This window comes from Salvelinus namaycush, chromosome 28 (genome assembly GCF_016432855.1).
Source record: "Salvelinus namaycush isolate Seneca chromosome 28, SaNama_1.0, whole genome shotgun sequence".
Taxonomy (NCBI): domain Eukaryota; kingdom Metazoa; phylum Chordata; class Actinopteri; order Salmoniformes; family Salmonidae; genus Salvelinus; species Salvelinus namaycush.
This window is the reverse complement of record NC_052334.1, coordinates 41,586,847-41,614,440: the sequence shown is the minus strand read 5'-3', so window position 1 is coordinate 41,614,440 and position 27,594 is coordinate 41,586,847. Positions and strand designations below refer to the sequence as shown.

The 27,594-nt window shown below is 44.3% G+C and overlaps 1 protein-coding gene and 3 long non-coding RNA genes across 7 annotated transcripts; all 4 read left to right on the top strand.

The window, feature by feature from the left end:
- The first annotated feature begins 662 nt into the window (after nt 1-662).
- Nucleotides 663-6,174, top strand: LOC120023731 (protein transport protein Sec16A-like). 2 transcript variants are annotated; one of them, XR_005472731.1, is made up of 6 exons: nt 663-1,276; nt 2,354-2,410; nt 2,511-2,610; nt 2,711-2,884; nt 5,393-5,530; nt 5,708-6,174. XR_005472731.1 is itself a non-coding variant. In XM_038967802.1 (5 exons), the coding sequence occupies exons 1-4, from the start codon at nt 2,062-2,064 to the stop codon at nt 2,881-2,883; spliced, it is 516 nt and encodes a 171-aa protein (XP_038823730.1). In that variant the 5' UTR covers nt 1,986-2,061; the 3' UTR covers nt 2,884; nt 3,005-3,035. The 2 variants fall into 2 exon arrangements, 1 of the variants encoding a protein (XP_038823730.1); XM_038967802.1 differs by lacking the exons at nt 663-1,276; nt 5,393-5,530; nt 5,708-6,174 and adding exons at nt 1,986-2,247; nt 3,005-3,035.
- A 1,369-nt stretch (nt 6,175-7,543) lies between these two features.
- On the top strand, nt 7,544-9,186 carry LOC120023750. Of its 2 annotated transcripts, none has more exons than XR_005472735.1 (3): nt 7,544-7,836; nt 8,064-8,203; nt 8,465-9,186. It is a non-coding gene; the product is annotated as an uncharacterized LOC120023750 (long non-coding RNA). The 2 variants fall into 2 exon arrangements; XR_005472734.1 differs by having other exon boundaries at nt 7,544-7,863.
- Nucleotides 9,187-24,973: 15,787 nt separating this feature from the next.
- On the top strand, nt 24,974-26,243 carry LOC120023753. 2 transcript variants are annotated; one of them, XR_005472738.1, is made up of 3 exons: nt 24,974-24,993; nt 26,062-26,118; nt 26,219-26,243. It is a non-coding gene; the product is annotated as an uncharacterized LOC120023753 (long non-coding RNA). The 2 variants fall into 2 exon arrangements; XR_005472739.1 differs by lacking the exon at nt 24,974-24,993 and adding an exon at nt 25,840-25,955 and having other exon boundaries at nt 26,219-26,235.
- A 3-nt stretch (nt 26,244-26,246) lies between these two features.
- Nucleotides 26,247-26,743, top strand: LOC120023751. The gene is made up of 3 exons (XR_005472736.1): nt 26,247-26,318; nt 26,419-26,592; nt 26,713-26,743. It is a non-coding gene; the product is annotated as an uncharacterized LOC120023751 (long non-coding RNA).
- The last annotated feature ends 851 nt before the right edge of the window (nt 26,744-27,594 follow it).

Sequence of the window (27,594 nt, the reverse complement as noted above, 5' to 3'; positions counted from 1 at the left end):
GCACAGAGGGAGGGGATTCTCTCAGCAGCTAGCATCAATGCACAGAGGGAGGAGATCCTCATTTCGTCAGGCCTCATCACTGCACAGAGGGAGGGGATCCTCCAAACAGCCAGTGTCCCTGCACAGAGGGAGTGGATCCTCCAAACAGCCACTGTCCCTGCACATAGTGAGGGGATCCTCCAAACAGCCAGTGTCCCTGCACATAGTGAGGGGATCCTCCAAACAGCCAGTGTCCCTGCACAGAGTGAGGAGATCCTCCAAACAGCCAGTGTCCCTGCACAGAGTGAGGGGATCCTCCAAACAGCCAGTGTCCCTGCACAGAGTGAGGGGAACCTCCAAACAGCCAGTGTCCCTGCACAGAGGGAGGGGATTCTCTCAGCAGCCAGCTTCAATGCACAGAGGGAGGAGATCCTCATTTCGTCAGGCCTCATCACTGCACAGAGGGAGGGGATCCTCCAAACAGCCAGTGTCCCTGCACAGAGGGAGGGGATTCTCTCAGCAGCTAGCATCACTGCACAGAGGGAGGAGATACTCCGATCATCAGGCCTCATCCCTGCACGGAGGGAGGGGATCCTCCAAACAGCCAGTGTCACTGCGCAGAGGGAGGGAATCGTCCCAATGGCTAGTGTTCCTGCTGAGAGGGAGGAGATCCTCCGATCATCAGGCCTCATCCCTGCACAGAGGAAGGGGATCCTCCAAACAGCCAGTGTCCCTGCACAGAGGGAGGGGATTCTCCAAACATCAAGTGTCCCTGCACCGAGGGAGGAGATTCACCAGTCAGCCATTGTCCCTGCACAGAGGGAGGGGGTTCTCCGAGCAGCTAGCATCACTGCGCAGAGGGAGGAGATCCTCAGAGCATCAGGCCTTATCCCTGCACATAGGAAGGGGCTCCTCCGAGCATCAGGCCTCATCCCTGCACAGAGGGAGGGGATTCTTCCAGCAGCTTCTTCCATCAGCTACTATCAGAATAATAAGCTCCTCAGAGCATCACAACTCACCCCTGCACAAAGGAAGTTGAGATTCCTGATAGCCAGTGTCACTGCGCAGAGGAAGGGAATCTTCCCAAAGGCCAGCGTCCCTGCGCACAGGGAGTGGATCGTCCCAAAGGCTAGTGTCCCTGCAGAGAGGGAGGAGATCCTCCTCACAGCCAGTGTCCCTGTGAAGAATGAAAACAATCATCCACAACCACCTCCCATCATCCCCATGGTGGCACCACTGTGGAAATGGGATGGTGGAGCGTGTCCTCCACCTGTGGATTTCTATTCCAAGAGAAGAGGTCACTTAACCTTACCTAATTAGTAAAGAAATTACCATTGTGATAGCTTGATAATAAGTTGTGATAGGTTAAATGTATGGCTCATGTGAGTGTATATCTGTAATACTTTCATGCATTTTCTACATAACACAGGTTTAGCTACATTTTACTTTTACATTTTAGTCATTTAGCAGACGCTCTTATCCAGAGCTACTTACAGTAGTGAGTGTATACATTTTCATACTTCCTTGAATCTCTCCAGGATTTCGCATTGATTTTTAAAATATGAAATATGCTAGATTTTGCAGCGACAATTACGACATTTTGCATAGTAATATGCAATTGTTTTGTCCAATTTGTTGCAAAAATGCGCTGACAAGGGAAAAAACTGTGTTGACATGTGGCTTGATTGAACCATATTATGCAGTAAATGTGCGGTGATTGGTTGAAATTGCGAGCCCTCTTTTTGTACTGTGGTAATGGGTCAGTTCTATGCGATAATATTGTGATGATGTGACTATTTTATGCAGAAATAGTTTGGTGATTGGTCAAATTTGTAAGCCCTCACATAATATGCAGGGAATTGTTGATTTTGCAACCAAAACAATGCGATTGCAGAGTCCTGGAGTAACCTCCCAGTAATCCCTGTGACTGCGTGTAGGTTAAGATTGGGTTGTAACAGAGTATCAGAGCCAGACGTTCCTACCTGTCAGCCAGTAATTGTTCTGTATGGTGACATGAGCAGAGTGGCCTGACTTCTCCCACTTATTACAGATGTCCGACTTAGATATGTTGAGCATCCTGCTATGATGTCCATCACCAAGCCGGAACACTCCGATGCCAACCCTCAGTTCCAGACTGGCAGCCGGCCGGTGGCTGAGCCCGAGACCCCTGCTGTTCACAATAACAGTGGAGGCTGGCTCAGCTGGGTCTTTGGGAGTGGAAGAGCTAATAAGAAGGAGGTTCATCTACCTGAGGACAAAGACAGATCTGTAAGGAACTGGTTCTTAACACTATATTCTATGTAGAGACAATTGAGTGGATTTTGTTTTATTTTTTTTGTGGCTTGCTTCACATTGCTAATATCTTCTTCCTCAGATTGTCTGGGATCCAACTCTGCACAGATGGGTTAACAAAACTGAGCCCAAGGCTGAGGTACTTAAATTCAATTCAATTAAAAACAGTGAACAACCATTGTATTTCAACTGTGATAATATTACTAACAATTTGGAAAATGTGTTGATGTGTTTTACAGAACAAGTGTGTACCACCACCTCCACCGATGGGGACATATGGATATCAGGGGAACACTGGCAGTGTCCCCAAAGGAGTGAATCCTTACTCTATGAAAGCAGGTGAATATTGCTTTAGAATACATGTGGTTTAACCAAGACTGTGTCAGCCAATCATAGATGTCCCTGGTGATCTCCTGCTAACACCTTCCAAAACTACCAGCAGGTCTATGGGGCAGCAGATACCCTACAATGAATTACAATGATAGGACCAACTCAAAGCCTCCAAGCCATGGGCCTGGACTGCTTCCTAGACAGCTCTCTGGCTTGCTCCCTCCTTCACACTTTGACCTCATGGCACCAATGGTTGTGCCACCTGACACTCTACCCTACTGAGGTATGACTCTGAAAAATCCTTCCAAATTTTATTCATTCATCATTAACTGAGATTTTACTTTAACATAGCAAATGGCTGAAGTAGCAAGAATGTTAACTATTTTTTATTTTTGACCAACAGGCCATTTGCCCAGAGTGGATTTGCCATACATAGATTCTTTCAGCATTAAAAAACTTCAGCATTAAAAATCTATTAAAAGATGATCTTTTAATTAAATCTCTCCTTTGTGTCCTCATGTTCACATTAATTTGATGTGTTCTATCATCGTTTACAATGCTTATTGCTTCTGCATTGTTTTACTTACTGACAAGTATATATTATACACATATATTTTATTTTAGACATTACAAAAACATATTTTTGTGCATTTTGGATTTCCTGCATTTACTTACTGTACAGACAAGTATATTTTATACACATATAAAAAAATGTACATGTTTTTTTAATGTATTCCATAGACAGAACAAAATATATTTAGATGCATTTTGAATTCCTAAATGTCAATATTTTTATTTTCTATGTCATGTGTTTATTCCCATTTATGTACATCCTGTTTACACCTCACACACATGGTCAGTGGCTTAAATAAGAAGACAACAGTAACATGTCAGATATAGTTTAAATGTATTCATTGTTGAGTTTGCACCCCAATATGACACTTTAAATATTTCACAGAAGACTGAAATGTAACAAAACACCTATTGTGTTTATTGAGATGTACACTGAGATGCTCAGTTGGTCAATATTCCCCTCCAGTGATTCCCCAACATCTTGTCAACATGGGCCTCAATGATCTCAAATATATTGTCCATGTAAAAAACATGTCTGATTATAATTAATAATGTCCGACAATACCTTTTAATTCTATGCGCTATACATTTTGCTATTATTTTTGCATCACAACACTGAAGTGTAAGGGGCCTCCAATTTTTGTATGGACTGGATCTTTATATTTACCACTTTGAATCCTGTTTCAGTAATAATGAAGGAGTGGTTAAAACATGCTAATAACGGTCCTCTGAGTATATCAAAAAAGGTTTATCAGAGTTATTGACCTCACAAGAAGTCAGATTCGAGTAACTTACATTGTGGTGCTGAAACTTGAAGCAGCAGCCACGGCACAATCAATCGGAAATGGACAGCTCATGGTGCTGAAAGTATGCAAATTTGAGTAAACATTATTCATTTTAAAAGTCTTCATTTTAATTAGGGATATGTGTTGCAGCCTATTTCTTCCTATTTAAGAAATAAGAGGTAGGTCTACCTGTTTGACAGATGAAAAGAGGCTATAGGCTGCTATATCCATAGATATGTTAGTCAATTCCTCCACCCGCCATGCACTCTTTAAATAGCCCACCTCTTTATCTGTTAAGACTTACAGCTATTATTGTCACGTTCCTGACCTTATTTCCCTTGTTTTGTCTTTATTTAGTATGGTCAGGGCGTGAGTTGGGGTGGGCTGTCTATGTGTGTTTTTCTATGTTGGGGTTTTGTGTTCGGCCTGGTATGATTCTCAATCAGAGGCAGCTGTCAATCGTTGTCCCTGATTGAGAATCATACTTAGGCAGCCTGGGTTTCACTTTTGGTTTGTGGGTGATTGTTGCCGTGTCTGTGTTTGTTTCGCCACACGGTACTGTTTTCGTTCGTTTGTTCACGTCGTTTATTTGTTTTGTATTTTGTCCAGTGTTTTTCGTCTTCGTTTAAATTTATTAAAAGCATGTATTCAAACCACGCTGCGCTTTGGTCCGATCCTTGCTCCTCTTCAGACGAGGAGGAAGACGACCGTTACAATTATGTATGAGAGGGTATGCCATAGGCCTACCTTTTCTTAAAGAAAAGGGCAAAAAGTACACTGTTAGTTTAAGATTTTGAAGAAAATTAAACGGATGTGATTATATACAGTTATCTATAACAGCGCTTTGGTCCGCGATACTTAATGCTAGAAACAAGCTGTAAAATAGGAATACCTGGGAAAGACGTGACTCTGCATATTGGGATTGTTGTTTAATTTAGAAATAATCTAATTCTGTCACTATCAATTGATTAAGCTATTCACGTTCTGAACAATAAAATACATTTAAACAAAGACAGCTTTTTGGAAAACACTTTTGACCTCTCGTTGGGTTAAGCCAAGGAAGAAGATTAGCCAGCAGTTGAAGCTTACATTTTTCTGCGTCAGTAGGCCTACTCGGTCTGGGGTGGAAAGGTAGGCCTAACTTGAAAGTACAATGCTCAGATCCCTATTGACGTCTCAGAGTTAATTATTTGCAAACGGGTTCAGTTTCGTTGCAAATAATACACACTTTTGACATTGTAGAAATATAATAATATGAGGACTATCTGTCTATACTGTAATTTCAGTCATTTGTGATTTATTAAAAAAGTTTCTACTAATACTGTATGGTAACTCTATTGAAGTCCACTCTTGTACAGCACACTAAAGGTGAATCTCTTTCTCTACAATTTAGGAGATTTTAAGATATTTTGTTGTTTGTGATGGTACTCTAGGTGCGAGGGCCATCCTGTGCCACCAGTCAATTGATGGTGGATGACCTTCTGACCCCGTGCTCGCCAGGTGACCCGGCTGCCATAGAATTGACCTGGATGGATGTGCCTAGCGACAAGCTGCTGTAGCCCATCTGCATGGTGAGAAACACACATTCACAGCACAGACGTACTCACATTCACTGTTCACAAACATACTGGAACATGCTGTTTCAACATACACATCCAGGCATTGCAAACTGACTCTCACATTTGTGTAATTGCTGAACCATGCTCATGATTTTGTTTCTCTTCTGTGTGTGTTCCTCTGCCCTCCAGTCCGACATGCTGCCCTCACTATATACCACGCAACCCACAGTCAACATGGAGGTCTTGTTCAAGGTCAGGAAGTTCACAGAGGACTTAGAACAGGAGGGTTGAGAGCTCCTGGGTGGCAGGGGCTTTACTACTTCTTACTCAGTCTCTCCTATCAAGACCCAACTCCAGTCAAAGAGTAGCTACAGTATTACAGCAGTATTACAACACTACGAACCTGCATTGGCAAGAATGATGGAGCATTTTAATTTACACACAATTGTGCAATGGAAATGTTTTTTTTTTTGCATATCCCAACTCCCCCTGAGACACCCACAAGTGCCTTGCTCAAGGGCACAGCGACATTATTATTTATTTTCCCACTTTGTCGGCTACGGAATTTGAGCCAGCAACCTTTCGGTAACTGGCCCAATGATCTAATCTTGAGGCTACGTGCCGCCACTTAGAATGTAGGGTGACTCCCCTAGTGGGTCCTGAACCCAGGTCAGCAGCACTACATTGCTGTGTGTCTGTATAGTTGAGGGTGGTTTAGTAATACTCATTCCAGTTCTGGTCCCAGAGGGGATCTCAATACTGTTACACGTAGCCATGATCACCAAGCTACCCTTACTTAATTAAACCTGAATTCAAAAAGAACAAGATGTGCTTGTCATTATTTTATTTTAACTTGTATTATAGTATACCCACATTTCTGTCCACAACTTTTGAATCAGGTACCATTTAAATGTAAGGTGCTTAATACAGTTCCAGCCACTAGGGGGTACTCTTGTGAAGCCCATGGGAAATAAAAGAAATATAGTTTAAGTGAATTGGGAAGAGTAAGAATGAAAACTAAAGAAAGACTGTAAACGGTTGTTACCTGTGCTGACATGATAAAAAGTGTGTACTCACACAGTACTTTTCGCGTTGTAGTTTATATGATAAACTCATTGGAAGGGTAACAAATTTGGAGGCACCGCTGAGATGTATTTTCATGTGAGCACCGGCCCATATTCCTGGAACGGACAACGAGTGAGAGACATTGGGAGAGTAGCTAGCTAACGTTAGCAGGCTAACCACCTAACTGAGTGTAGCTATCTTGCCATTGCCTGCATTGTCGTTGTTGCCACGTGAGTAGGACAATATGAGTCGAGAGAGGGAAATGTTGTTGGATGAAATCGAACAGAGTTTATGGACTTTAACTGAGGACAATTTACGGCACTTGTGTGTAGTTGTGGAATAGGAGGTGTAGATGACTGAAGTAAAAGGAAAGAGCCATCGCGCTTTGCGGCGCAAATTGATGGAAGATTACTGTGAGAAGGAAGCTTTAATGGAATCAGAGGATGAGGGAATGTCTTGTCTGCTTCAACTGAAAGACGAAATCAAAGGAATATCGGACTCTGAGGATACTGTGAAAGTCTGCCTTACAAATCCCAGCCAGACGGCGCCAACGAGGCAAGTGGACAGCAATATGGAACGCCGTTTGGGTCTTTGCGTGTCAAAAAGATGCACGTCAAATAACACTATTTGACACGTCAAAATAAGCTTCTTTAGCAATCAGGACCTGAATATGACTCCAGGTCACACAATAATTTAACACGTTCATTAATTTTGTACGTAGTTATTGCACATTGATTACACTCTCACTCGTATTTCATATGCCACAAAGATACGTTAAATCTGCCTGCCATTGATATTTAACTGTACTCAAGATAGCTAGCTAAAGTTAATTGTTCATAATCTAACGTTAATTATGGAATCTATAAAACGTTAACTAGTTACTGCTGTATAGTAACGTTAGCTAGCTAGCGATGTTGAATCTAGATACTTTTTTTGAGCTAGTTTGTAACTAAAGTACGTTAGTTAAAACTGCATCGCCTGTCAATGCACGGTTGTCTTCATAGGTCGGAGGCTCAGAGTTGGCACAGTTTAGACAAGAGAACACTTTAGGGGAACTACATGCAGATAAAATGTCACTGGACCCGTCGGGTCTGCGGTCTATTTTTCAGGCTAGAGACCATGTTGCGGAGCCTTCGGTGGGCAAGTGGTCATTTGATTGATGAAGAGATGGCCAGCAATCTAATTGCTGTTGCAGAGGAGTTCCTACAAGAGGCAAATGACATCCAACAACGGGAACCTTACGAAAATGCCAAGTTGTTATATTTATATCATTTTTTTTGGTACGGCATGTGTGGCAAAGGCTGAGATTGTATCATTTTACTTGTCCTGTGTTAAGTCTCCTGTGTCAAGTCAATCAATGAAAAAACATTTGGTTGGCCTATAATGTTGTTCCTATATTCTATATGGTGATCTTATAGTCTTTTAACCTAAAGTTTTTAGGAGTGTATTTTGTAATTATCTATTGTATTTTTTATTTCAGTGTCCTGTCAAGCGCCTTTGGAGGGGAGGCGGTATCACATCACCAAGGAGCAGCTTGAGTTCCTCATAGATTGTCATATGACCATCAGACAAATGGCAGATGTTCTCAATGTGTCGCACTCTGGTCAAGTTGCGCATGAGGTAAGTTACTGTAATCTAATAAAGCAATTGTAACACAAGAGGGAGATCTCTACATCCCCTCTAGATTTGATCACATTCCTGATTGATGTATCTTTTTGTGTTATTTTTGTATTTAGTCATTTTCAGCGTTTCAGGTCCTACTCACTGTTGTCAGATGCTCAGCTGGATGAGAGGATCAAAGAGCTGATATCAATAAAAACAGAATGGCGTCACTATAAGAGAAAAAATGGTTTTGTAAAACAAATGCATCTTGTTTTTTAGGTGTAGGATTGTTATCCATGGTGCTGTGGATGGTTACAGCAGACTTGTTGTGTTTCTGAAGGCCTCTGACAACAACAGGACCGCCACAGTCATGGAGTCATTCGAAGCAGCCATCACCAGCTACGGAACACCATCCCAGGTGAGATGTGACCGGGTGGTGAAAACAACCGCATCTGTGCCTTCATGGAGCAGTTCAGGGGTGGTGAGAGGGGAAGTGCCCTCAGAGGAAGGAGCACTCACAACCAGAGGATAGAGCGGCTGTGGGGGGACGTCTGGCATGGAGTCTCCAACGTTTACCATGACCTGTTCACCTTCTTGGAGACGGAGCAGAGCATCGACATCAACAATGAGGTGCACCTGTGGGCACTGCACTTTGCGTTCCTGCCACGGGTGAACAGAGATCTTGCTGTGTTTGCCAGTCAGTGGAACCACCATGGGCTGAGAACTGAACAACGGTAGTTGTTCGTCTCGGGTTCCCTGGCAATGCAGAGGGCCAATCTGACAGCAGTAAGGGATTTGTTTGCCCCAAATTCAGCCACCATCAGCTCCTCCAACCACCACCTCAGCTCCTCCAACCACCACCTCAGCTCCTCCAACCACTGGCGCCACAGCTCTTTATTGGTCGTAATGGGTGATTGTGCCACAAATCCAGTTCACCATCATCACACACAGATGGAACTGTTGCGGACAATAATTCCATTGGAAGGCCCCAGAGGCAGCCTGGGAGTGTCACAATTCCAATGGTGAAATGAAGGAGTCAGGTGCAGAGAGCAGGGTAGTTCCGAGCAAGTGGAATTTATTATTTCAACCAGAAATAATCTATGAGACGGCTACGCCACACAACAAAGGGCGCGTCAAAAAATACAGTCCAACATAAATTAGGACAGAATCCACTATATAAATCACCACCACAAAAAACAGAATAACAAGCCCGCACAAAAGTCGGCGGGCCAACTGGGTTTAAATAACACCCTAACCCTAAACACAAAACAGGTGTAACCAATTAGACAAACCTAAATGAAAACAGAAAAGGGGATCGGTGGCAGCTAGTAGGCCGGAGACGACGACCGCCGAGCGCCGCCCGAACGGGAAGAGGCACCATCCTCGGCGGTGAAAGTCCCTCAAGAGGGAAGGATCCAAAATGTCCCCCACCGGTACCCAGCATCTCTCCTCCGGACTGTACCCCTCCCAGTCCACGAGGTACTGCAGGACACTCACCCGGCGTCTCGAGTCCAGAATAGTTCGTACCATGTACGCCGGGGACCTCTCGATGTCAAGAGGGGGCGGAGGGACCTCTGGCACCTCATTTTCCTGAAGGGGACCAGCTACCACCGGCCTGAGGAGAGACACATGAAACAAGGGGTTAATACGATAGTAAGAGGGAAGTTGTAACCTATAACACACCTCGTTTATCCTCCTCAGGACTTTAAATGGCCCCACACACTGCGGCCCCAGCTTCCGGCAGGGCAGGCGGAGGGGCAGGTTTCGGGCCGAGAGCCAGACCCTGTCCCCTGGTGCGAACACAGGGGCCTCACTGCGGTGGCGGTCAGCGCTCCTCTTCTGCCGTTCACTGGCCTGCCTGAGAGAGTCCTGGACTGCCCGCCAGGTCTCTCTAGAGCGCTGTACCCACTCCTCCACCGCAGGAGCGTCGGTCTGGCTCTGATGCCACGGAGCCAGGACCGGCTGGTACCCCAGTACGCATTCGAAGGGCGACATGTTCGTTGATGAGTGGCGGAGTGAGTTCTGGGCAAACTCTGCCCACGGGACGTACCTTCCCCACTCTCCTGGCCGGTCCTGGCAATACGACCTCAGAAACCTACCCACTTCCTGGTTCACTCTTTCCACCTGCCCATTACTTTCGGGGTGATACCCAGAGGTAAGGCTGACCGAGACCCCCAGACGCTCCATAAACGCCCTCCACACCCGGGACGTGAACTGGGGACCTCGATCAGATACGATGTCCTCCGGCACCCCGTAATGCCGGAAGACGTGGGTAAATAGAGCCTCCGCAGTCTGTAGGGCCGTAGGGAGACCAGGCAATGGGAGGAGACGACAGGACTTAGAGAACCGATCCACAACGACCAGAACGGTAGTGATCTCCTGAGATGGAGGAAGATCAGTCAGAAAATCTACCGATAGATGAGACCATGGCCGTTGTGGAACCGGGAGGGGTTGTAACTTCCCTCTCGATAGGTGCCTAGGAGCCTTACTCTGTGCGCATACCGAACAGGAGGAGACATAGAGTCTCACGTCCTTAGCCAAGGTGGGCCACCAGTATTTCCCCCGAAGACCCCGCACTGTCCTCTCAATCCCCGGATGACCCGAAGAAGGTAGTGTGTGAGCCCACCGAATCAATCGATCACGGACACCAAGCGGTACGTACGTAAGGCCAGTCGGACACTGAGAAGGCGCAGGTTCTACCCTCAACGCCCGCTCGATGTCCGCGTCCACCTCCCATACCACCGGGGCCACCAGCCAAGAGGCTGGAAGGATGGGAGTCGGATCGATGGGCCGGTCCTCGGTGTCATAGAGACGGGACAGCGCGTCGGCCCTAGTGTTGAGGGAACCTGGTCTATAAGAGATCGTAAATCTAAAGCGTGTAAAGAACATGGCCCACCTAGCCTGACGCAGATTCAGTCTCTTCGCCGCTCGGATATACTCCAGATTGCGGTGGTCAGTCCAGATGAGGAAAGGGTATTTAGCCCCCTCAAGCCAGTGTCTCCACACCTTCAGGGCTTTTACCATAGCTAGTAACTCCCGGTCCCCCACATCATAGTTCCGCTCCGCCGGACCCAGCTTCTTAGAAAAGAAAGCACAGGCACGGAGCTTCGGTGGCGTGCCCGAGCGCTGTGATAGCACGGCTCCAACACCAGCCTCGGACGCATCCACCTCCACTATGAACGCTAATGAAGGGTCCGGATGCGCCAACACGGGAGCCTCAGTAAACCGTGCCTTCAACTGGTTGAAGGCTCCCTCTGCCTCGGCCGACCACCGTAGACGCACCGGCCCCCCCTACAGCAGTGAGGTAATGGGCGCCGCCACTTGGCCAAAACCCCGGATAAACCTCCGGTAGTAATTGGCAAACCCTAAAAACCGCTGCACCTCCTTTACCGTGGTCGGAGTCGGCCAATTACGCACGGCGTTAATGCGGTCACACTCCATCACCACCCCTGAGGTGGAAATGCGATAACTCAGGAAGGAAACGGCTTGTTTGGAGAACACACATTTCTCAGCCTTGACGTATAGGTCATGCTCCAGCAGCCGCCCAAGGACCCTGCGCACCAGGGAGACATGCGCGGCGCGTGTGGCAGAATAGATCAAGATGTCATCAATATATACTACCACACCCTGCCCGTGCAAGTCCCTGAGAATCTCATCTACAAAGGATTGGAAGACGGCTGGAGCATTCTTTAACCCATACGGCATGACGAGGTACTCATAGTGGCCTGATGTGGTACTAAACGCTGTTTTCCACTCGTCTCCTCCCCGAATACGCACCAGATTATACGCGCTCCTGAGGTCCAGTTTTGTGAAAAAACGCGCTCCGTGGAATGATTCCACCGCCGTAGCGATGAGAGGTAGCGGATAACTAAATCCCACTGTGATTGAATTGAGACCTCGATAATCAATGCACGGACGCAGTCCTCCCTCCTTTTTTCTCACAAAAAAGAAACTCGAGGAGGCGGGTGACATGGAGGGCCGAATGAACCCTTGTCTCAGAGCTTCCGTGACATATGTCTCCATAGCCAACGTCTCCTCCTGTGACAATGGGTACACGTGACTCCTGGGAAGTGCAGCGTTCTCCTGGAGGTTTATCACGCAATCCCACCGTCGATGAGGTGGTAATTTGGTCGCTTTTTTCTTACTAAAAGCGATAGCCAAATCGGCATATTCTGGGGGAATGCGCACAGTGGAAACCTGGTCTGGACTCTCCACCGACGTGGCACCGATGGAAACTCCCACACACCTACCTGAACACTCCTCTGACCACCCCTGAAGAGCTCCCTGTCTCCAGGAAATGAGGGGATTGTGAATGGCTAGCCAGGGAACCCCCAACACCACTGGAAACCCAGGTGAATCAATAAGGTAGAAACTAATCTGCTCCCTATGATCCCCCTGCGTTACCATGTCCAGCGGAATCGTGGCCTCCCTGATCAGCCCTGACCCTAACGGTCGGCTATCTAAGGAGTGCACAGGGAAAGGTGGGTCTATCTGCACCAGCGGAATACCCAACTTACGGGCGAGTCCGCGATCCATAAAACTCCCAGCTGCGCCTGAGTCGACTAGCGCCTTATGCTGGTGAGAGGGGAAAAACGCAGGGAAAAAAATAACCAAAAACATGTGACCGACAGGAAGCTCTGGGTGAGTCTTGTGCCTACTCACCTGGGGTGGCCGAGAAGTATTCCGCCTGCCATCTCTACTCCCAGAGGCACTCCTCCAGCACCGGTCCGAAGTGTGTCCTCTTCGGCCACAATAGGTGCAAGAGAAGCCACCTCCTCTCCCATCGCTCCATCCTCTCCATCATCATGTCCATCGCCGACCCAATCCTATGGAGAACGGCGGTGTGATGGAGGACACGCTCCTCCATCGATGGAAGAGGGGTGGTTGCTGCTTCTGCTGACTCCATGGTTGGTGCGGGCTTCGGTCACAATTCCAATGGTGAAATGAAGGAGTCAGGTGCAGAGAGCAGGGTAGTTCCGAGCAAGTGGAATTTATTATTTCAACCAGAAATAATCTATGAGACGGCTACGCCACACAACAAAGGGCGCGTCAAAAAATACAGTCCAACATAAATTAGGACAGAATCCACTATATAAATCACCACCACAAAAAACAGAATAACAAGCCCGCACAAAAGTCGGCGGGCCAACTGGGTTTAAATAACACCCTAACCCTAAACACAAAACAGGTGTAACCAATTAGACAAACCTAAATGAAAACAGAAAAGGGGATCGGTGGCAGCTAGTAGGCCGGAGACGACGACCGCCGAGCGCCGCCCGAACGGGAAGAGGCACCATCCTCGGCGGGATTCGTAACAGGGAGTTGACAATCTACAGAGGGTTATGGCAGTTATATCTTCAGCGCCACTCGTTCCTACTTCAACCTGACTTACTACATACACCCCTGATACTCCCCTACTGGGATGAGGGATTGGACGCTATATCTTCAGCGCCACTCATTCCTTTTAATCAGTTCATTTTTATAATACTATTATACATTTTATAATACTAACATTCCCCCTCTTTCACACACTGTATGATTTGGTCTGTAGAAACGTACGATAGACATCTTCAACTCTAAACGGATGGGGACCAGAGTTTAGACACAGGTGGCCTTAACAAAAGTTAAGTACTTCCCCATTCCAGTACGATTCTGTTTGGTTATATTTGGAGAGAGTCAGATACTGTTAAGATATACGGCCGATGGTTATTGTATTTTGCTCTATTGCGCTTTAGCACAGCATTCCATCTGCTGACACATTATTTGTCTTCCACTCAGTACAACACGACCCAGGAGAGGCCTACTGCAAGCACTGGTTTGGAACCTTCAGAGCGTGCCTGCTGTGGGAGGACAACAGAACATTCCGAATGGACATTATTAAAACAGAACTTACATTTTTGTAATGCCCAATCGGGACTTTTATAACTTGTTAAAATAAATAATTGTGTGGAGAACGCCCTATAGTTAAAAAAATAAACTATGAAGATAGTGGTTTGAACTCGTTACATTTTATATAATTGTGATTAACAGCAACCTATTACAGTTAGTAACATAACATTGTTGACACATTGTGACAGCTCAAATGATGTGGTTGAAGATGGACTAGTGCAGGGCTCCTAACCTTGTTCCTAGAGAGCTACTGTCTTGTTGGTTCACTTTTTTATTTTATTTTATTTTATTTCACCTTTATTTAACCAGGTAGGCAAATTGAGAACACGTTCTCATTTACAATTGCGACCTGGCCAAGATAAAGCAAAGCAGTTCGATACATACAACAACACATAGTTACACATGGAGTAGAACAAACATACAGTCAATAATACAGTGAAAAAATAAGTCTATATACAATGTGAGCAAGTGAGGTGAGATAAGGGAGGTGAAGGCAAACAAAATATATATAAAAATAAATAAGAATATAAAAAGGCCATGGTGGCGAAGTAAATACAATATAGCAAGTAAAAAAAACACTGGAATGGTTGGTTTGCAGTGGAAGAAAGTGCAAAGTAGAGATAGAAATAATGGGGTGCAAAGGAGCAAAAATAAATAAATGAATACAGTAGGTAAAGAGGTAGTTGTTTGGGCTAAATTATAGATAGGCTATGTACAGGTGCAGTAATCTATGAGCTGCTCTGACAGCTGGTGCTTAAAGCTAGTGAGGGAGATAAGTGTTTCCAATTTCAGAGATTTTTGTAGTTCGTTCCAGTCATTGGCAGCAGAGAACTGGAATGAGAGGCGGCCAAAGGAAGAATTGGTTTTGGGGGTGACCAGAGAGATATACCTGCTGGAGCGCGTGCTACAGGTAGGTGCTGCTATGGTGACCAGCGAGCTGAGATAAGGGGGGACTTTACCTAGCAGGGTCTTGTAGATGACCTGGAGCCAGTGGGTTTGGCGACGAGTATGAAGCGAGGGCCAGCCAACGAGAGTGTACAGGTCGCAGTGGTGGGTAGTGTAAGGGGCTTTGGTGACAAAACGGATGTCACTGTGATAGACTGCATCCAATTTATTGAGTAGGGTATTGGAGGCTATTTTGTAAATGACATCACCGAAGTCGAGGATTGGTAGGATGGTCAGTTTTACAAGGGTATGTTTGGCAGCATGAGTGAAGGATGCTTTGTTGCGGAATAGGAAGCCAATTCTAGATTTAACTTTGGATTGGAGATGTTTGATGTGAGTCTGGAAGGAGAGTTTACAGTCTAACCAGACACCTAGGTATTTGTAGTTGTCCACATATTCTAAGTCAAAGCCGTCTAGAGTAGTGATGTTGGACAGGCGGGCAGGTGCAGGCAGCGATCGGTTGAAGAGCATGCATTTAGTTTTACTTGTATTTAAGAGCAATTGGAGGCCACGGAAGGAGAGTTGTATGGCATTGAAGCTCGCCTGGAGGGTTGTTAACACAGTGTCAAAAGAAGGGCCAGAAGTATACAGAATAGTGTCGTCTGCGTAGAGGTGGATCAGAGACTCACCAGCAGCAAGAGCGACATCATTGATGTATACAGAGAAGAGAGTCGGTCCAAGAATTGAACCCTGTGGCACCCCCATAGAGACTGCCAGAGGCCCGGACAACAGACCCTCCGATTTGACACACTGAACTCGATCAGAGAAGTAGTTGGTGAACCAGGCGAGGCAATCATTAGAGAAACCAAGGCTGTCGAGTCTGCCGATGAGGATGTGGTGATTGACAGAGTCAAAAGCCTTGGCCAGGTCAATGAATACGGCTGCACAGTATTGTTTCCTATCGATGGCGGTTAAGATATCGTTTATGACCTTGAGCGTGGCTGAGGTGCACCCATGACCAGCTCTGAAACCAGATTGCATAGCAGAGAAGGTATGGTGGGATTCGAAATGGTCGGTAATCTGTTTGTTGACTTGGCTTTCGAAGACCTTAGAAAGGCAGGGTAGGATAGATATAGGTCTGTAGCAGTTTGGGTCAAGAGTGTCCCCCCCCTTTGAAGAGGGGGATGACCGCAGCTGCTTTCCAATCTTTGGGAATCTCAGACGACACGAAAGAGAGGTTGAAAAGGCTAGTAATAGGGGTGGCAACAATTTCAGCAGATCATTTTAGAAAGAAAGGGTCCAGATTATCTAGCCCGGCTGATTTGTAGGGGTCCAGATTTTGCAGCTCTTTCAGAACATCAGCTGGCTGGATTTGGGAGAAGGTGAAATATGGAAGGCTTGGGCGAGTAGCTGTGGGGGGTGCAGTGCTGTTGACCGGGGTAGGGGTAGCCAGGTGGAAAGCATGGCCAGCCGTAGAAAAATGCTTATTGAAATTCTCAATTATAGTGGATTTATCGGTGGTGACAGTGTTTCCTATCTTCAGTGCAGTGGGCAGCTGGGAGGAGGTGTTCTTATTCTCCATGGACTTTACAGTGTCCCAGAACTTTTTTGAGTTTGTGTTGCAGGAAGCAAATTTCTGCTTGAAAAAGCTAGCCTTGGCTTTTCTAACTGCCTGTGTATATTGGTTTCTAGCTTCCCTGAAAAGTTGCAAATCACGGGGGCTGTTCGATGCTAATGCAGAACGCCATAGGATGTTTTTCTGTTGGTTAAGGGCAGTCAGGTCTGGAGAGAACCAAGGGCTATATCTGTTCCTGGTTCTACATTTCTTGAATGGGGCATGCTTATTTAAGATGGTGAGGAAGGAATAAAATTTTTAAAAACCAGGCATCCTCTAATGACGGGATGAGATCAATATCCTTCCAGGATACCCCGGCCAGGTCGATTAGAAAGGCCTGCTCGCTGAAGTGTTTCAGGGAGCGTTTGACAGTGATGAGTGGAGGTCGTTTGACCGCTGACCCATTACAGATGCAGGCAATGAGGCAGTGATCGCTGAGATCTTGGTTGAAAACAGCAGAGGTGTCCCCCCAGGCGGCAACGGTGAGAGACTTGTTTTTAGAGAGGTGGATTTTTAAAAGTAGAAGTTCAAATTGTTTGGGTACAGACCTGGATAGTAGGACAGAACTCTGCAGGCTATCTATCTTGTCTGAAAATGTTGTAGTTAGGGATGAAAATGTGGTGGTCTTCCTAAGCCAGGATTCAGACACGGCTAGAACATCCGGGTTGGCAGAGTGTGCTAAAGCAGTGAATATAACAAACTTAGGGAGGAGGCTTCTAATGTTAACATGCATGAAACCAAGGCTATTACGGTTACAGAAGTCATCAAAATAGAGCGCCTGGGGAATAGGAGTGGAGCTAGGCACTGCAGGGCCTGGATTCACCTCTACATCACCAGAGGAACAGAGGAGGAGTAGGATAAGGGTACGGCTAAAAGCTATGAGAATTGGTCGTCTAGAACGTCTGGAACAGAGTAAAAGGAGGTTTCTGGGGGCGATAAAATAGATTCAAGGTATAATGTAAAGACAAAGGTATGGTAGGATGTGAATACAGTGGAGGTAAACCTAGGTATTGAGTGATGATGAGAGAGATATTGTCTCTAAAAACATCATTGAAACCAGGTGATGTCATCGCATGTGTGGGTGGTGGAACTGAAAGGTTGGATAAGGTATAGTGAGCGGGGCTGGAGGCTCTACAGTGAAATAAGCCAATAAACACTAACTAGAACAGCAATGGACAAGGCATATTGACATTAAGGAGAGGCATGCTTAGTCGAGTGATCATAAGGGTCCAGTGGTAGAGGTTGGTTGGGGTCACGGCAATTCAGACAGCTAGCCGGGCCATCGGTAGCAAGCTAGCATAGGATGGAGGTCTGTTTTTAGCCACCTCGTGGCTAAACAGAGTTTGAAAATCAGTTATTCAGAGCCTTGCAGAACTGTACGGGAATAGCCAATTCCAGAACCTCCCCATATCATCCACAGGGGAATCCGGTGGAGAGATTTAACCGTACACTGTTGTCAATGTTGCGCACACTAGATGAAGAGGAAAAAGGCCAACTGGGGTGATTATCTGAACAAGGTCATTCATGCATATAATTGTACCAGCAGTGATGCTACTGGGTTCTCATTGTATTTCCTGCTATTTGGAAGGGCTCCACTGCTACCTGTTGACCTTGTCTTTGGGTTACAGATAAAGGAACAGGAGAAATCATACCAGGATTATGCTAAGAAGTGGCAGCAACAGATGGCTGAAGCCTATGACATCGCCAGTAGAAACATGGAGAAATCAACAGCAAAGGGAAAAGCCTACTACGATCGGAAGAAAATGAGTTCGGTTCTGGTCTCAGGGGATCGTGAACTGGTGAGGAACATGTCAGAACGTGGGGGGCCGGGAAAGCTAAGATCACACTGGGAGGACCAAATACATGTGGTGGTAACCAGGAAAGGTGATGACAGCCCTGTCTATGAGGTCAAACCCGAGAGCGGTACAGGCAGGGCCCGGGTTCTGCACCGCAATATGCTCATGTCATGTAATTCCCTACCATTTGAGGAACCTATTGAAACTCCCAGTAGAGGTCTGTGGAGAAGGGATCCACCCCAGCAAAATCAGCAAAATGGGGAGAGCGCTGAGTCTGAGATCTCAGATGAGGATTCTTATCCAGTATTCATCAATAGGCCACGTAGGGATAAAGAGAGCAGACAGAGTAGCACACAACTAGTATCAGATAATAGTGAGGAACGGGGTCAGACTGATACAAACTTCACTGTGAAGGAGTGCCAGCCAGTCCTCAGAGAGAGCCCGGAAGGACAGGGGTAAATATGGAAACAGCTGAGGGCTCAGAGACTCAATCATCTCATGATGAAGTGGACACTGATTCATTGGGGTCACCCATGATCTTTCCCCGCCGTTCAGCCCGGCAGAGGAGGCCCAGAGACATTCGAACCTATAACACTTTAGGGCTGCCAAGCTCTTATCAGGATACCAACTAGAGATGTTCTGATGTGTATATATTTTCTCGTTTACCTTTACTAATCACAGTGTGATAATATTTAGTGGGGGTTGCGTCTGCCCATAAAGGCAGACTAGACATGTCTAGATAGTTATATGGCTGTTAGGCCAGTTTTTTCTGTTGTTCTCATGACCAGTACTTACATCTTCTGTTTGTTTTGAGGCTGGTGAAATGTTTGGGACAACATTTCGTTTTTGCAGGGGGGTGTTGTAATGGGTCTTAGTACAGTTGTATTCCAGCCACTAGGGGGTACTCTGGTGAAGCCCATGGGAAATAAAGAAATATAGTTTAAGTGAATTGGGAAAAGTAAGAATGAAAAACTAAAGAAAGTCTGTAAACGGGTGTTACCTGTGCTGACATGATTAAAAGTGAATTAAACTGTACTTTTCGCATTGTAGTTTATATGATAAGCTCATTGGAAGGGTAACATAAACAGATACATGTGCTGCCTTTCCAACTGATGTGAAGTTGGAAATATTCATATTTCCAACAAATATTCATTTGAAAAAGCAATAGACTTTCACATTGTAGGCCTGTTGTATAAATAATGTAATCATAATATATGCCATTTAGCAGATGCTTTCATCCAAAGCGATTTACAGTCATTTGCACATACATTTTACGTATGGGTTGCACCGGGAATCGAACCCACAACCCTGGTGGTGGGATCGGCATTCTCTACACAGGATCATCATTTATAATGTAATATGTGTTTATAACAGTGAATGACATTGATAATAAAAGTCTATAGCAGTGTAATAAGTGTTTATAACAATGTACAGCACATCTACCAACGCACCGATGCGTTTCAAGAGCCTAGACTATTTTGTTTCAGAATCCTCAGACCCCTGACAGGGAGTAGCATAGGGGATAGTGCCATCTAGTGGAATGGAAATTAAACTATTATTCCAGATATTATTTAATAAAGAATATTGAAAACCTAAATTACTTTTCAGAGATCAGAGAAACGAAACAGAACGCATATTGAAACAGGGAAATATACTACAATTTGTGATGTGTTCAAGTAAACGATGGACTTATAATTTGAAGCTTTTTGCTCGATTTGGAATGTCGCTGATTTCATGTAGCTCTCCTGCGCATCATTTACTAAACAAAATCCCGCAAACGTAAAAGCGCCAGAATTAAACATCGCGAGATTGTAACTATGTGTGAGAGTCAGAGATTTGAAAGCAGACGCTTTCATCCAAAACGATTTACAGTAATGCGTACATACATTTTACGTATGGGCGGCCCAGGGAAATTAGACTTTTTCTAAAGTTTTTCGAAGCAATTTCTTTACCTCTTTCTTTGTAATACTGTATGTATTCAATCATTTCGAATTGATCTCTTCCCAATGGGCACATACATCAATTACATTTTTATTCCATGTTAGTTCAACGTAATTTCATCGAAATTACATGGAAAAAACATTGATGCAAAGTGGGTTTATTGTGTCACAGTGAATTTTATAATCTGCAGTCAATTTCATTATGTTTTCATGTGCCATGATTCTGACATTTGACATATGATCCTCATAGGATTAGGCTAAATAGTTTCAGTGGTGCAGTAAATGTAATCTCAATTCAATACGATGTGCATATACGGTACATATAGCCAATATAGCTATTAAACCCATGTTCAGTGACTGTAATCTGTGACGCAAGTGGCCGAATATGTTTGTGACGTTCCATGGAAACCATGGTATTGTTTAAAACTCGATTCTGATTGGCTTGCAGGTCATTCTACAACGTAAATTATAAATGAAAACGTGCTTTTATCTCAGTGTGACAGATTCACAATACCGAGCGTGTCTCAAACCGTACCGCGCTTTTATCTGCCTAAAGGTATCTTCACCCACGACTGGATAGGCTTTTTAGATACGCTTGTCCCAGGTAAGGATTTGAGTCAAACTATAGCCTACTTTTAATCTTTTAGTTCCCGAACTCAAGTTACTCCAGTCAAGTGATTAATCGTAAAAGTTAGTTGTTTTGACTGAGCAGTCCAATGGCCAATGCTGTTTTTGGACTATTACACCCTCTGCTATATACTATGATGAGCCAATAACATGCATAGATTATACATTAGGCATTGCACAAATCAGGTCAGAATATAAAGTTGCTATTTCCGTCAACTCAAGTTACTCAAGTGAAGTTACTCAAGTCAAGTGATTAATCTTAAGAGTTAGTTGTTTTGACTGTCAAAACAAATAACTGATGGATTATTCCAAATTAAATTGGCAATTATGCATCACAAATTCACAATATTACTTGTATTTCAATTATTCATCCAGGTCCAAGACATAAAGTCGCCTGAAAGCTGTGTAGCAATAATTCCAGCTCCTGATCCATAGGATGGTAATCACATACATGATTGGCTTAATCAAGAATCATGGATACCTTTCATGTGAGTGAAGGAAGATACCTCAATATCTGGAAGCACTGTCTCATGTACAATTGTTAATGATTATCTCTGAAATGTCTAACAAAATGTTGACTTGATCGTTTCATCAAGACCTTCTCATCACAAGTTGGAACTAGTTGTCAACATTGGGACAGTGCTGCCCAAAATAACAGGGGACAATATTTTCATGGAGGTAAGCACTACATTTCTGATGGGTTTAAAGACTGTATTACATTATCTAAATTTGAGAAAGTAAACCCCAGCTGTTGTTATTCTTTTCACAGTGCCATGAATGTTATTTTCACAGTGCTCATTATGCCATGAATGTTTCATTGCTCAATAACCATAGATATTTTTCCTCTAATTTGGCTCCCGTTCCTCCAACAGTGAGCAAGACCTGCCAGCAGAGCTCACTGGAGCAGGGAGACAACCCGTCATCCTTTTGGCACCTGACAAAGTACACTTATTTTCTTCTAAATAACACTATAGTAATATCATATGCACAAAGTTACATTCCTAATAAGATTGGTGTTAAGTGAGAAAGAATCCTAAAGATGGTCCAATGGGCATGGTCTGAAGCCTCTCATCATCTCAGTATGTTGAACCACCTGATTTCTTGCAGGCTTGAGATTCAGATCCTGCTGAACGATGTTAAGCAGTCGATTAACCACATGCAGGGGACGCTGAACACCATGCAGGGGCAGTGTATTGAGTTGCAGACTGCCATATCTAAGGTAGTGTCAGATGAGTCTCAGATACAGAAGAATAGGTCTATGGTGGTATGGTGATATGGATTGAGATGGTGATTATAATAATGATGACTAGCGGTACCCCACCCTACTGGCGGTAAATCATTGGATCTGATTAATTCAATTCAATGCAATTCAATCTTTGAGGACTGCAACCATAGAAATACAATTTCTTTACACTAATAATAAGCTATTGTCAACTTCCCGTCTATGGTTATCTTGCTCATTGCTCACTGTTACCCTATGTGTGCAACTATTATTGATTTATCACAGAAAAATAATTTGGTTGCAAATGTACCTGGTACCATGTAAATAATTGTTAGGCTACTCATTTTGAATCCACCGGTGGCAACTTGTGTGACCATAAAAGTCTTGTGTGCGACTGGGCACAGTTAAATAATTTGGTTACTGACCTGCCCTACATCATAGAAGGCCCTTCAAGTCGGAACTAGGAAATTCTGACATTTCTGACTCGCTAACTCGTTATGGAATGATGATTTCAAGTTTCCCACTTGTGAAGTATCAGAATCAACCAGTAGGAAGATCTACGCTAATAACTTACATTCATTTAACTCTGAGGTTCCAAGTTTCCGATGGCATATGAATGCGTCAATAATTGCCATGGTAATTTTGAATGTTCAGTCAGTGAGCATTATGGGTAATTGTCCTACATACTTACATCAAATGCTGTAGTAACAGTGTCATTCCAAACACAATAAATGTGAAAATTAACAAAGATACAAAATATTGCTAAAGTGAAGAAAATCAACTCAAAATTGTAGGAGGAAATGCCCCTGCAGCAGGGAGGCTTACGGTATTATAATATATTGTAGATAACATTAATATAATTTGTGTATTTACAGTATCAGCACACATACAAATGAAAGTATATGCTATGGATTGATGTACACTGAGTGAACAAAACATTAAGAACACCTTCCTATTGAGTTGCCCCCCCTTGGTGGTGGACCATTCTTGATACTCAGGGAAAACTGTTGATCGTGAAAAACACAACAGCATTGCAGTTCTTGACACAAACCGGTGCACCGGGCACCTACTACCATACTCTGTTAAAAGGGACTTAAATCTTTTGTCTTGCTTATTCACCCTCTGAATGACACTCATACACAATTCATGTCTCAATTGTCTAAAAATCATTCTTTAACCTGTCTCCTCCCATTCATCTACACTGAGAAGAAGATTTAACAATTGATATCAATAAGGGATTATAGCTTTTACCTGATTACTCTGTCACAGAAAGAGAAGGTGTTCTTAATGTTTAACACACTCAGTGTATGTGTAATTTTTTTTACCTTTATTTACTTAGGCAAGTCAGTAAAGAACAAATATTTTTTTTCAATGAAGGTCTAGGAACTGCCTTGTTAAGGGACAGAACGAAAGATTTGTATCTTGTCAGCTCAGGGATTTGATTTTGCAACCTTTCGGTTATTAGTCCAACGCTCTAACCACTAGGCTACGCTGCCGACCCAATGACGTTATAGATTCCAAGTGGTTGATTTTTTAGGGAATGACTATATGCTCTATATTATACCTGCAGATCATCATAGCAGCCGAAGTTGCTGTGCAGAGGGAGGAGATCGTCCGAGCATCAGGCCTCATCCCGTCACATAGTGAGGGTATCCTTCAAACAGCCAGTGTCCCTGCACAGAGGGAGGGGATTCTCTCAGCAGCCAGCTTCAATGCACAGAGGGAGGAGATCCTGATTTCGTCAGGCCTCATCACTGCACAGAGGGATTGGATCCTCCAAACAGCCAGTGTCCCTGCACAGAGGGAGGGGATTCTCTCAGCAGCCAGCATCAATGCACAGAGGGAGGAGATCCTCATTTCGTCAGGCCTCATCACTGCACAGAGGGAGGGGATCCTCCAAACAGCCAGTGTCCCTGCACAGAGGGAGGGGATTCTCTCAGCAGCTAGCATCAATGCACAGAGGGAGGAGATCCTCATTTCATCAGGCCTCATCACTGCACAGAGGGAATGGATCCTCCAAACAGCCACTGTCCCTGCACATAGTGAGGGGATCCTCCAAACAGCCAGTGTCCCTGCACAGAGTGAGGGGATCCTCCAAACAGCCAGTGTCCCTGCACAGAGTGAGGGGAACCTCCAAACAGCCAGTGTCCCTGCACAGAGGGAGGGGATTCTCTCAGCAGCCAGCTTCAATGCACAGAGGGAGGAGATCCTCATTTCGTCAGGCCTCATCACTGCACAGAGGGAGGGGATCCTCCAAACAGCCAGTGTCCCTGCACAGAGGGAGGGGATTCTCCAAACATCAAGTGTCCCTGCACCGAGGGAGGAGATTCACCAGTCAGTCATTGTCCCTGCACAGAGGGAGGGGGTTCTCCGAGCAGCTAGCATCACTGCGCAGAGGGAGGAGATCCTCAGAGCATCAGGCCTCATCCCTGCACATAGGAAGGGGCTCCTCCGAGCATCAGGCCTCATCCCTGCACAGAGGGAGGGGATTCTTCCAGCAGCTTCTTCCATCAGCTACTATCAGAAGAATAAGCTCCTCAGAGCATCACAACTCACCCCTGCACAAAGGAAGTTGAGATTCCTGATAGCCAGTGTCACTGCGCAGAGGAAGGGAATCTTCCCAAAGGCCAGCGTCCCTGCGCACAGGGAGTGGATCGTCCCAAAGGCTAGTGTCCCTGCAGAGAGGGAGGAGATCCTCCTCACAGCCAGTGTCCCTGTGAAGAATGAAAACAATCATCCACAACCACCTCCCATCATCCCCATGGTGGCACCACTGTGGAAATGGGATGGTGGAGCGTGTCCTCCACCTGTGGATTTCTATTCCAAGAGAAGAGGTCACTTAACCTTACCTAATTAGTAAAGAAATTACCATTGTGATAGCTTGATAATAAGTTGTGATAGGTTAAATGTATGGCTCATGTGAGTGTATATCTGTAATACTTTCATGCATTTTCTACATAACACAGGTTTAGCTACATTTTACTTTTACATTTTAGTCATTTAGCAGACGCTCTTATCCAGAGCTACTTACAGTAGTGAGTGTATACATTTTCATACTTCCTTGAATCTCTCCAGGATTTCGCATGGATTTTTAAAATATTAAATATGCTAGATTTTGCAGCGACATTTTGCATAGCAATATGCAATTGTTTTGTCCAATTTGTTGCAAAAATGCGCTGACAAGGGAAAAAACTGTGTTGACGTGTGGCTTGATTGAACCATATTATGCAGTAAATGTGCGGTGATTGGTTGAAATTGCGAGCCCTCTTTTTGTACTGTGGTAATGGGTCAGTTCTATGCGATAATATTGTGATGATGTGACTATTTTATGCAGAAATAGTTTGGTGATTGGTCAAATTTGTAAGCCCTCGCATAATATGCAGGGAATTGTTGATTTTGCAACCAAAACAATGCGATTGCAGAGTCCTGGAGTAACCTCCCAGTAATCCCTGTGACTGCGTGTAGGTTAAGATTGGGTTGTAACAGAGTATCAGAGCGAGACGTTCCTACCTGTCAGCCAGTAATTGTTCTGTATGGTGACATGAGCAGAGTGGCCTGACTTCTCCCACTTATTACAGATGTCCGACTTAGATATGTTGAGCATCCTGCTATGATGTCCATCACCAAGCCGGAACACTCCGAAGCCAACCCTCAGTTCCAGACTGGCAGCCGGCCGGTGGCTGAGCCCGAGACCCCTGCTGTTCACAATAACAGTGGAGGCTGGCTCAGCTGGGTCTTTGGGAGTGGAAGAGCTAATAAGAAGGAGGTTCATCTACCTGAGGACAAAGACAGATCTGTAAGGAACTGGTTCTTAACACTATATTCTATGTAGAGACAATTGAGTGGATTTTGTTTTATTTTTTTTGTGGCTTGCTTCACATTGCTAATATCTTCTTCCTCAGATTGTCTGGGATCCAACTCTGCACAGATGGGTTAACAAAACTGAGCCCAAGGCTGAGGTACTTAAATTCAATTCAATTAAAAACAGTGAACAACCATTGTATTTCAACTGCGATAATATTACTAACAATTTGGAAAATGTGTTGATGTGTTTTACAGAACAAGTGTGTACCACCACCTCCACCAATGGGGACATATGGATATCAGGGGAACACTGGCAGTGTCCCCAAAGGAGTGAATCCTTACTCTATGAAAGCAGGTGAATATTGCTTTAGAATACATGTGGTTTAACCAAGACTGTGTCAGCCAATCATAGATGTCCCTGGTGATCTCCTGCTAACACCTTCCAAAACTACCAGCAGGTCTATGGGGCAGCAGATACCCTACAATGAATTACAATGATAGGACCAACTCAAAGCCTCCAAGCCATGGGCCTGGACTGCTTCCTAGACAGCTCTCTGGCTTGCTCCCTCCTTCACACTTTGACCTCATGGCACCAATGGTTGTGCCACCTGACACTCTACCCTACTGAGGTATGACTCTGAAAAATCCTTCCAAATTTTATTCATTCATCATTAACTGAGATTTTACTTTAACATAGCAAATGGCTGAAGTAGCAAGAATGTTAACTATTTTTTATTTTTGACCAACAGGCCATTTGCCCAGAGTGGATTTGCCATACATAGATTCTTTCAGCATTAAAAAACTTCAGCATTAAAAATCTATTAAAAGATGATCTTTTAATTAAATCTCTCCTTTGTGTCCTCATGTTCACATTAATTTGATGTGTTCTATCATCGTTTACAATGCTTATTGCTTCTGCATTGTTTTACTTACTGACAAGTATATATTATACACATATATTTTATTTTAGACATTACAAAAACATATTTTTGTGCATTTTGGATTTCCTGCATTTACTTACTGTACAGACAAGTATATTTTATACACATATAAAAAAATGTACATGTTTTTTTAATGTATTCCATAGACAGAACAAAATATATTTAGATGCATTTTGAATTCCTAAATGTCAATATTTTTATTTTCTATGTCATGTGTTTATTCCCATTTATGTACATCCTGTTTACACCTCACACACATGGTCAGTGGCTTAAATAAGAAGACAACAGTAACATGTCAGATATAGTTTAAATGTATTCATTGTTGAGTTTGCACCCCAATATGACACTTTAAATATTTCACAGAAGACTGAAATGTAACAAAACACCTATTGTGTTTATTGAGATGTACACTGAGATGCTCAGTTGGTCAATATTCCCCTCCAGTGATTCCCCAACATCTTGTCAACATGGGCCTCAATGATCTCAAATATATTGTCCATGTAAAAAACATGTCTGATTATAATTAATAATGTCCGACAATACCTTTTAATTCTATGCGCTATACATTTTGCTAGCATTTTTGCATCACAACACTGAAGTGTAAGGGGCCTCCAATTTTTTTATGGACTGGATCTTTATATTTACCACTTTGAATCCTGTTTCAGTAATAATGAAGGAGTGGTTAAAACA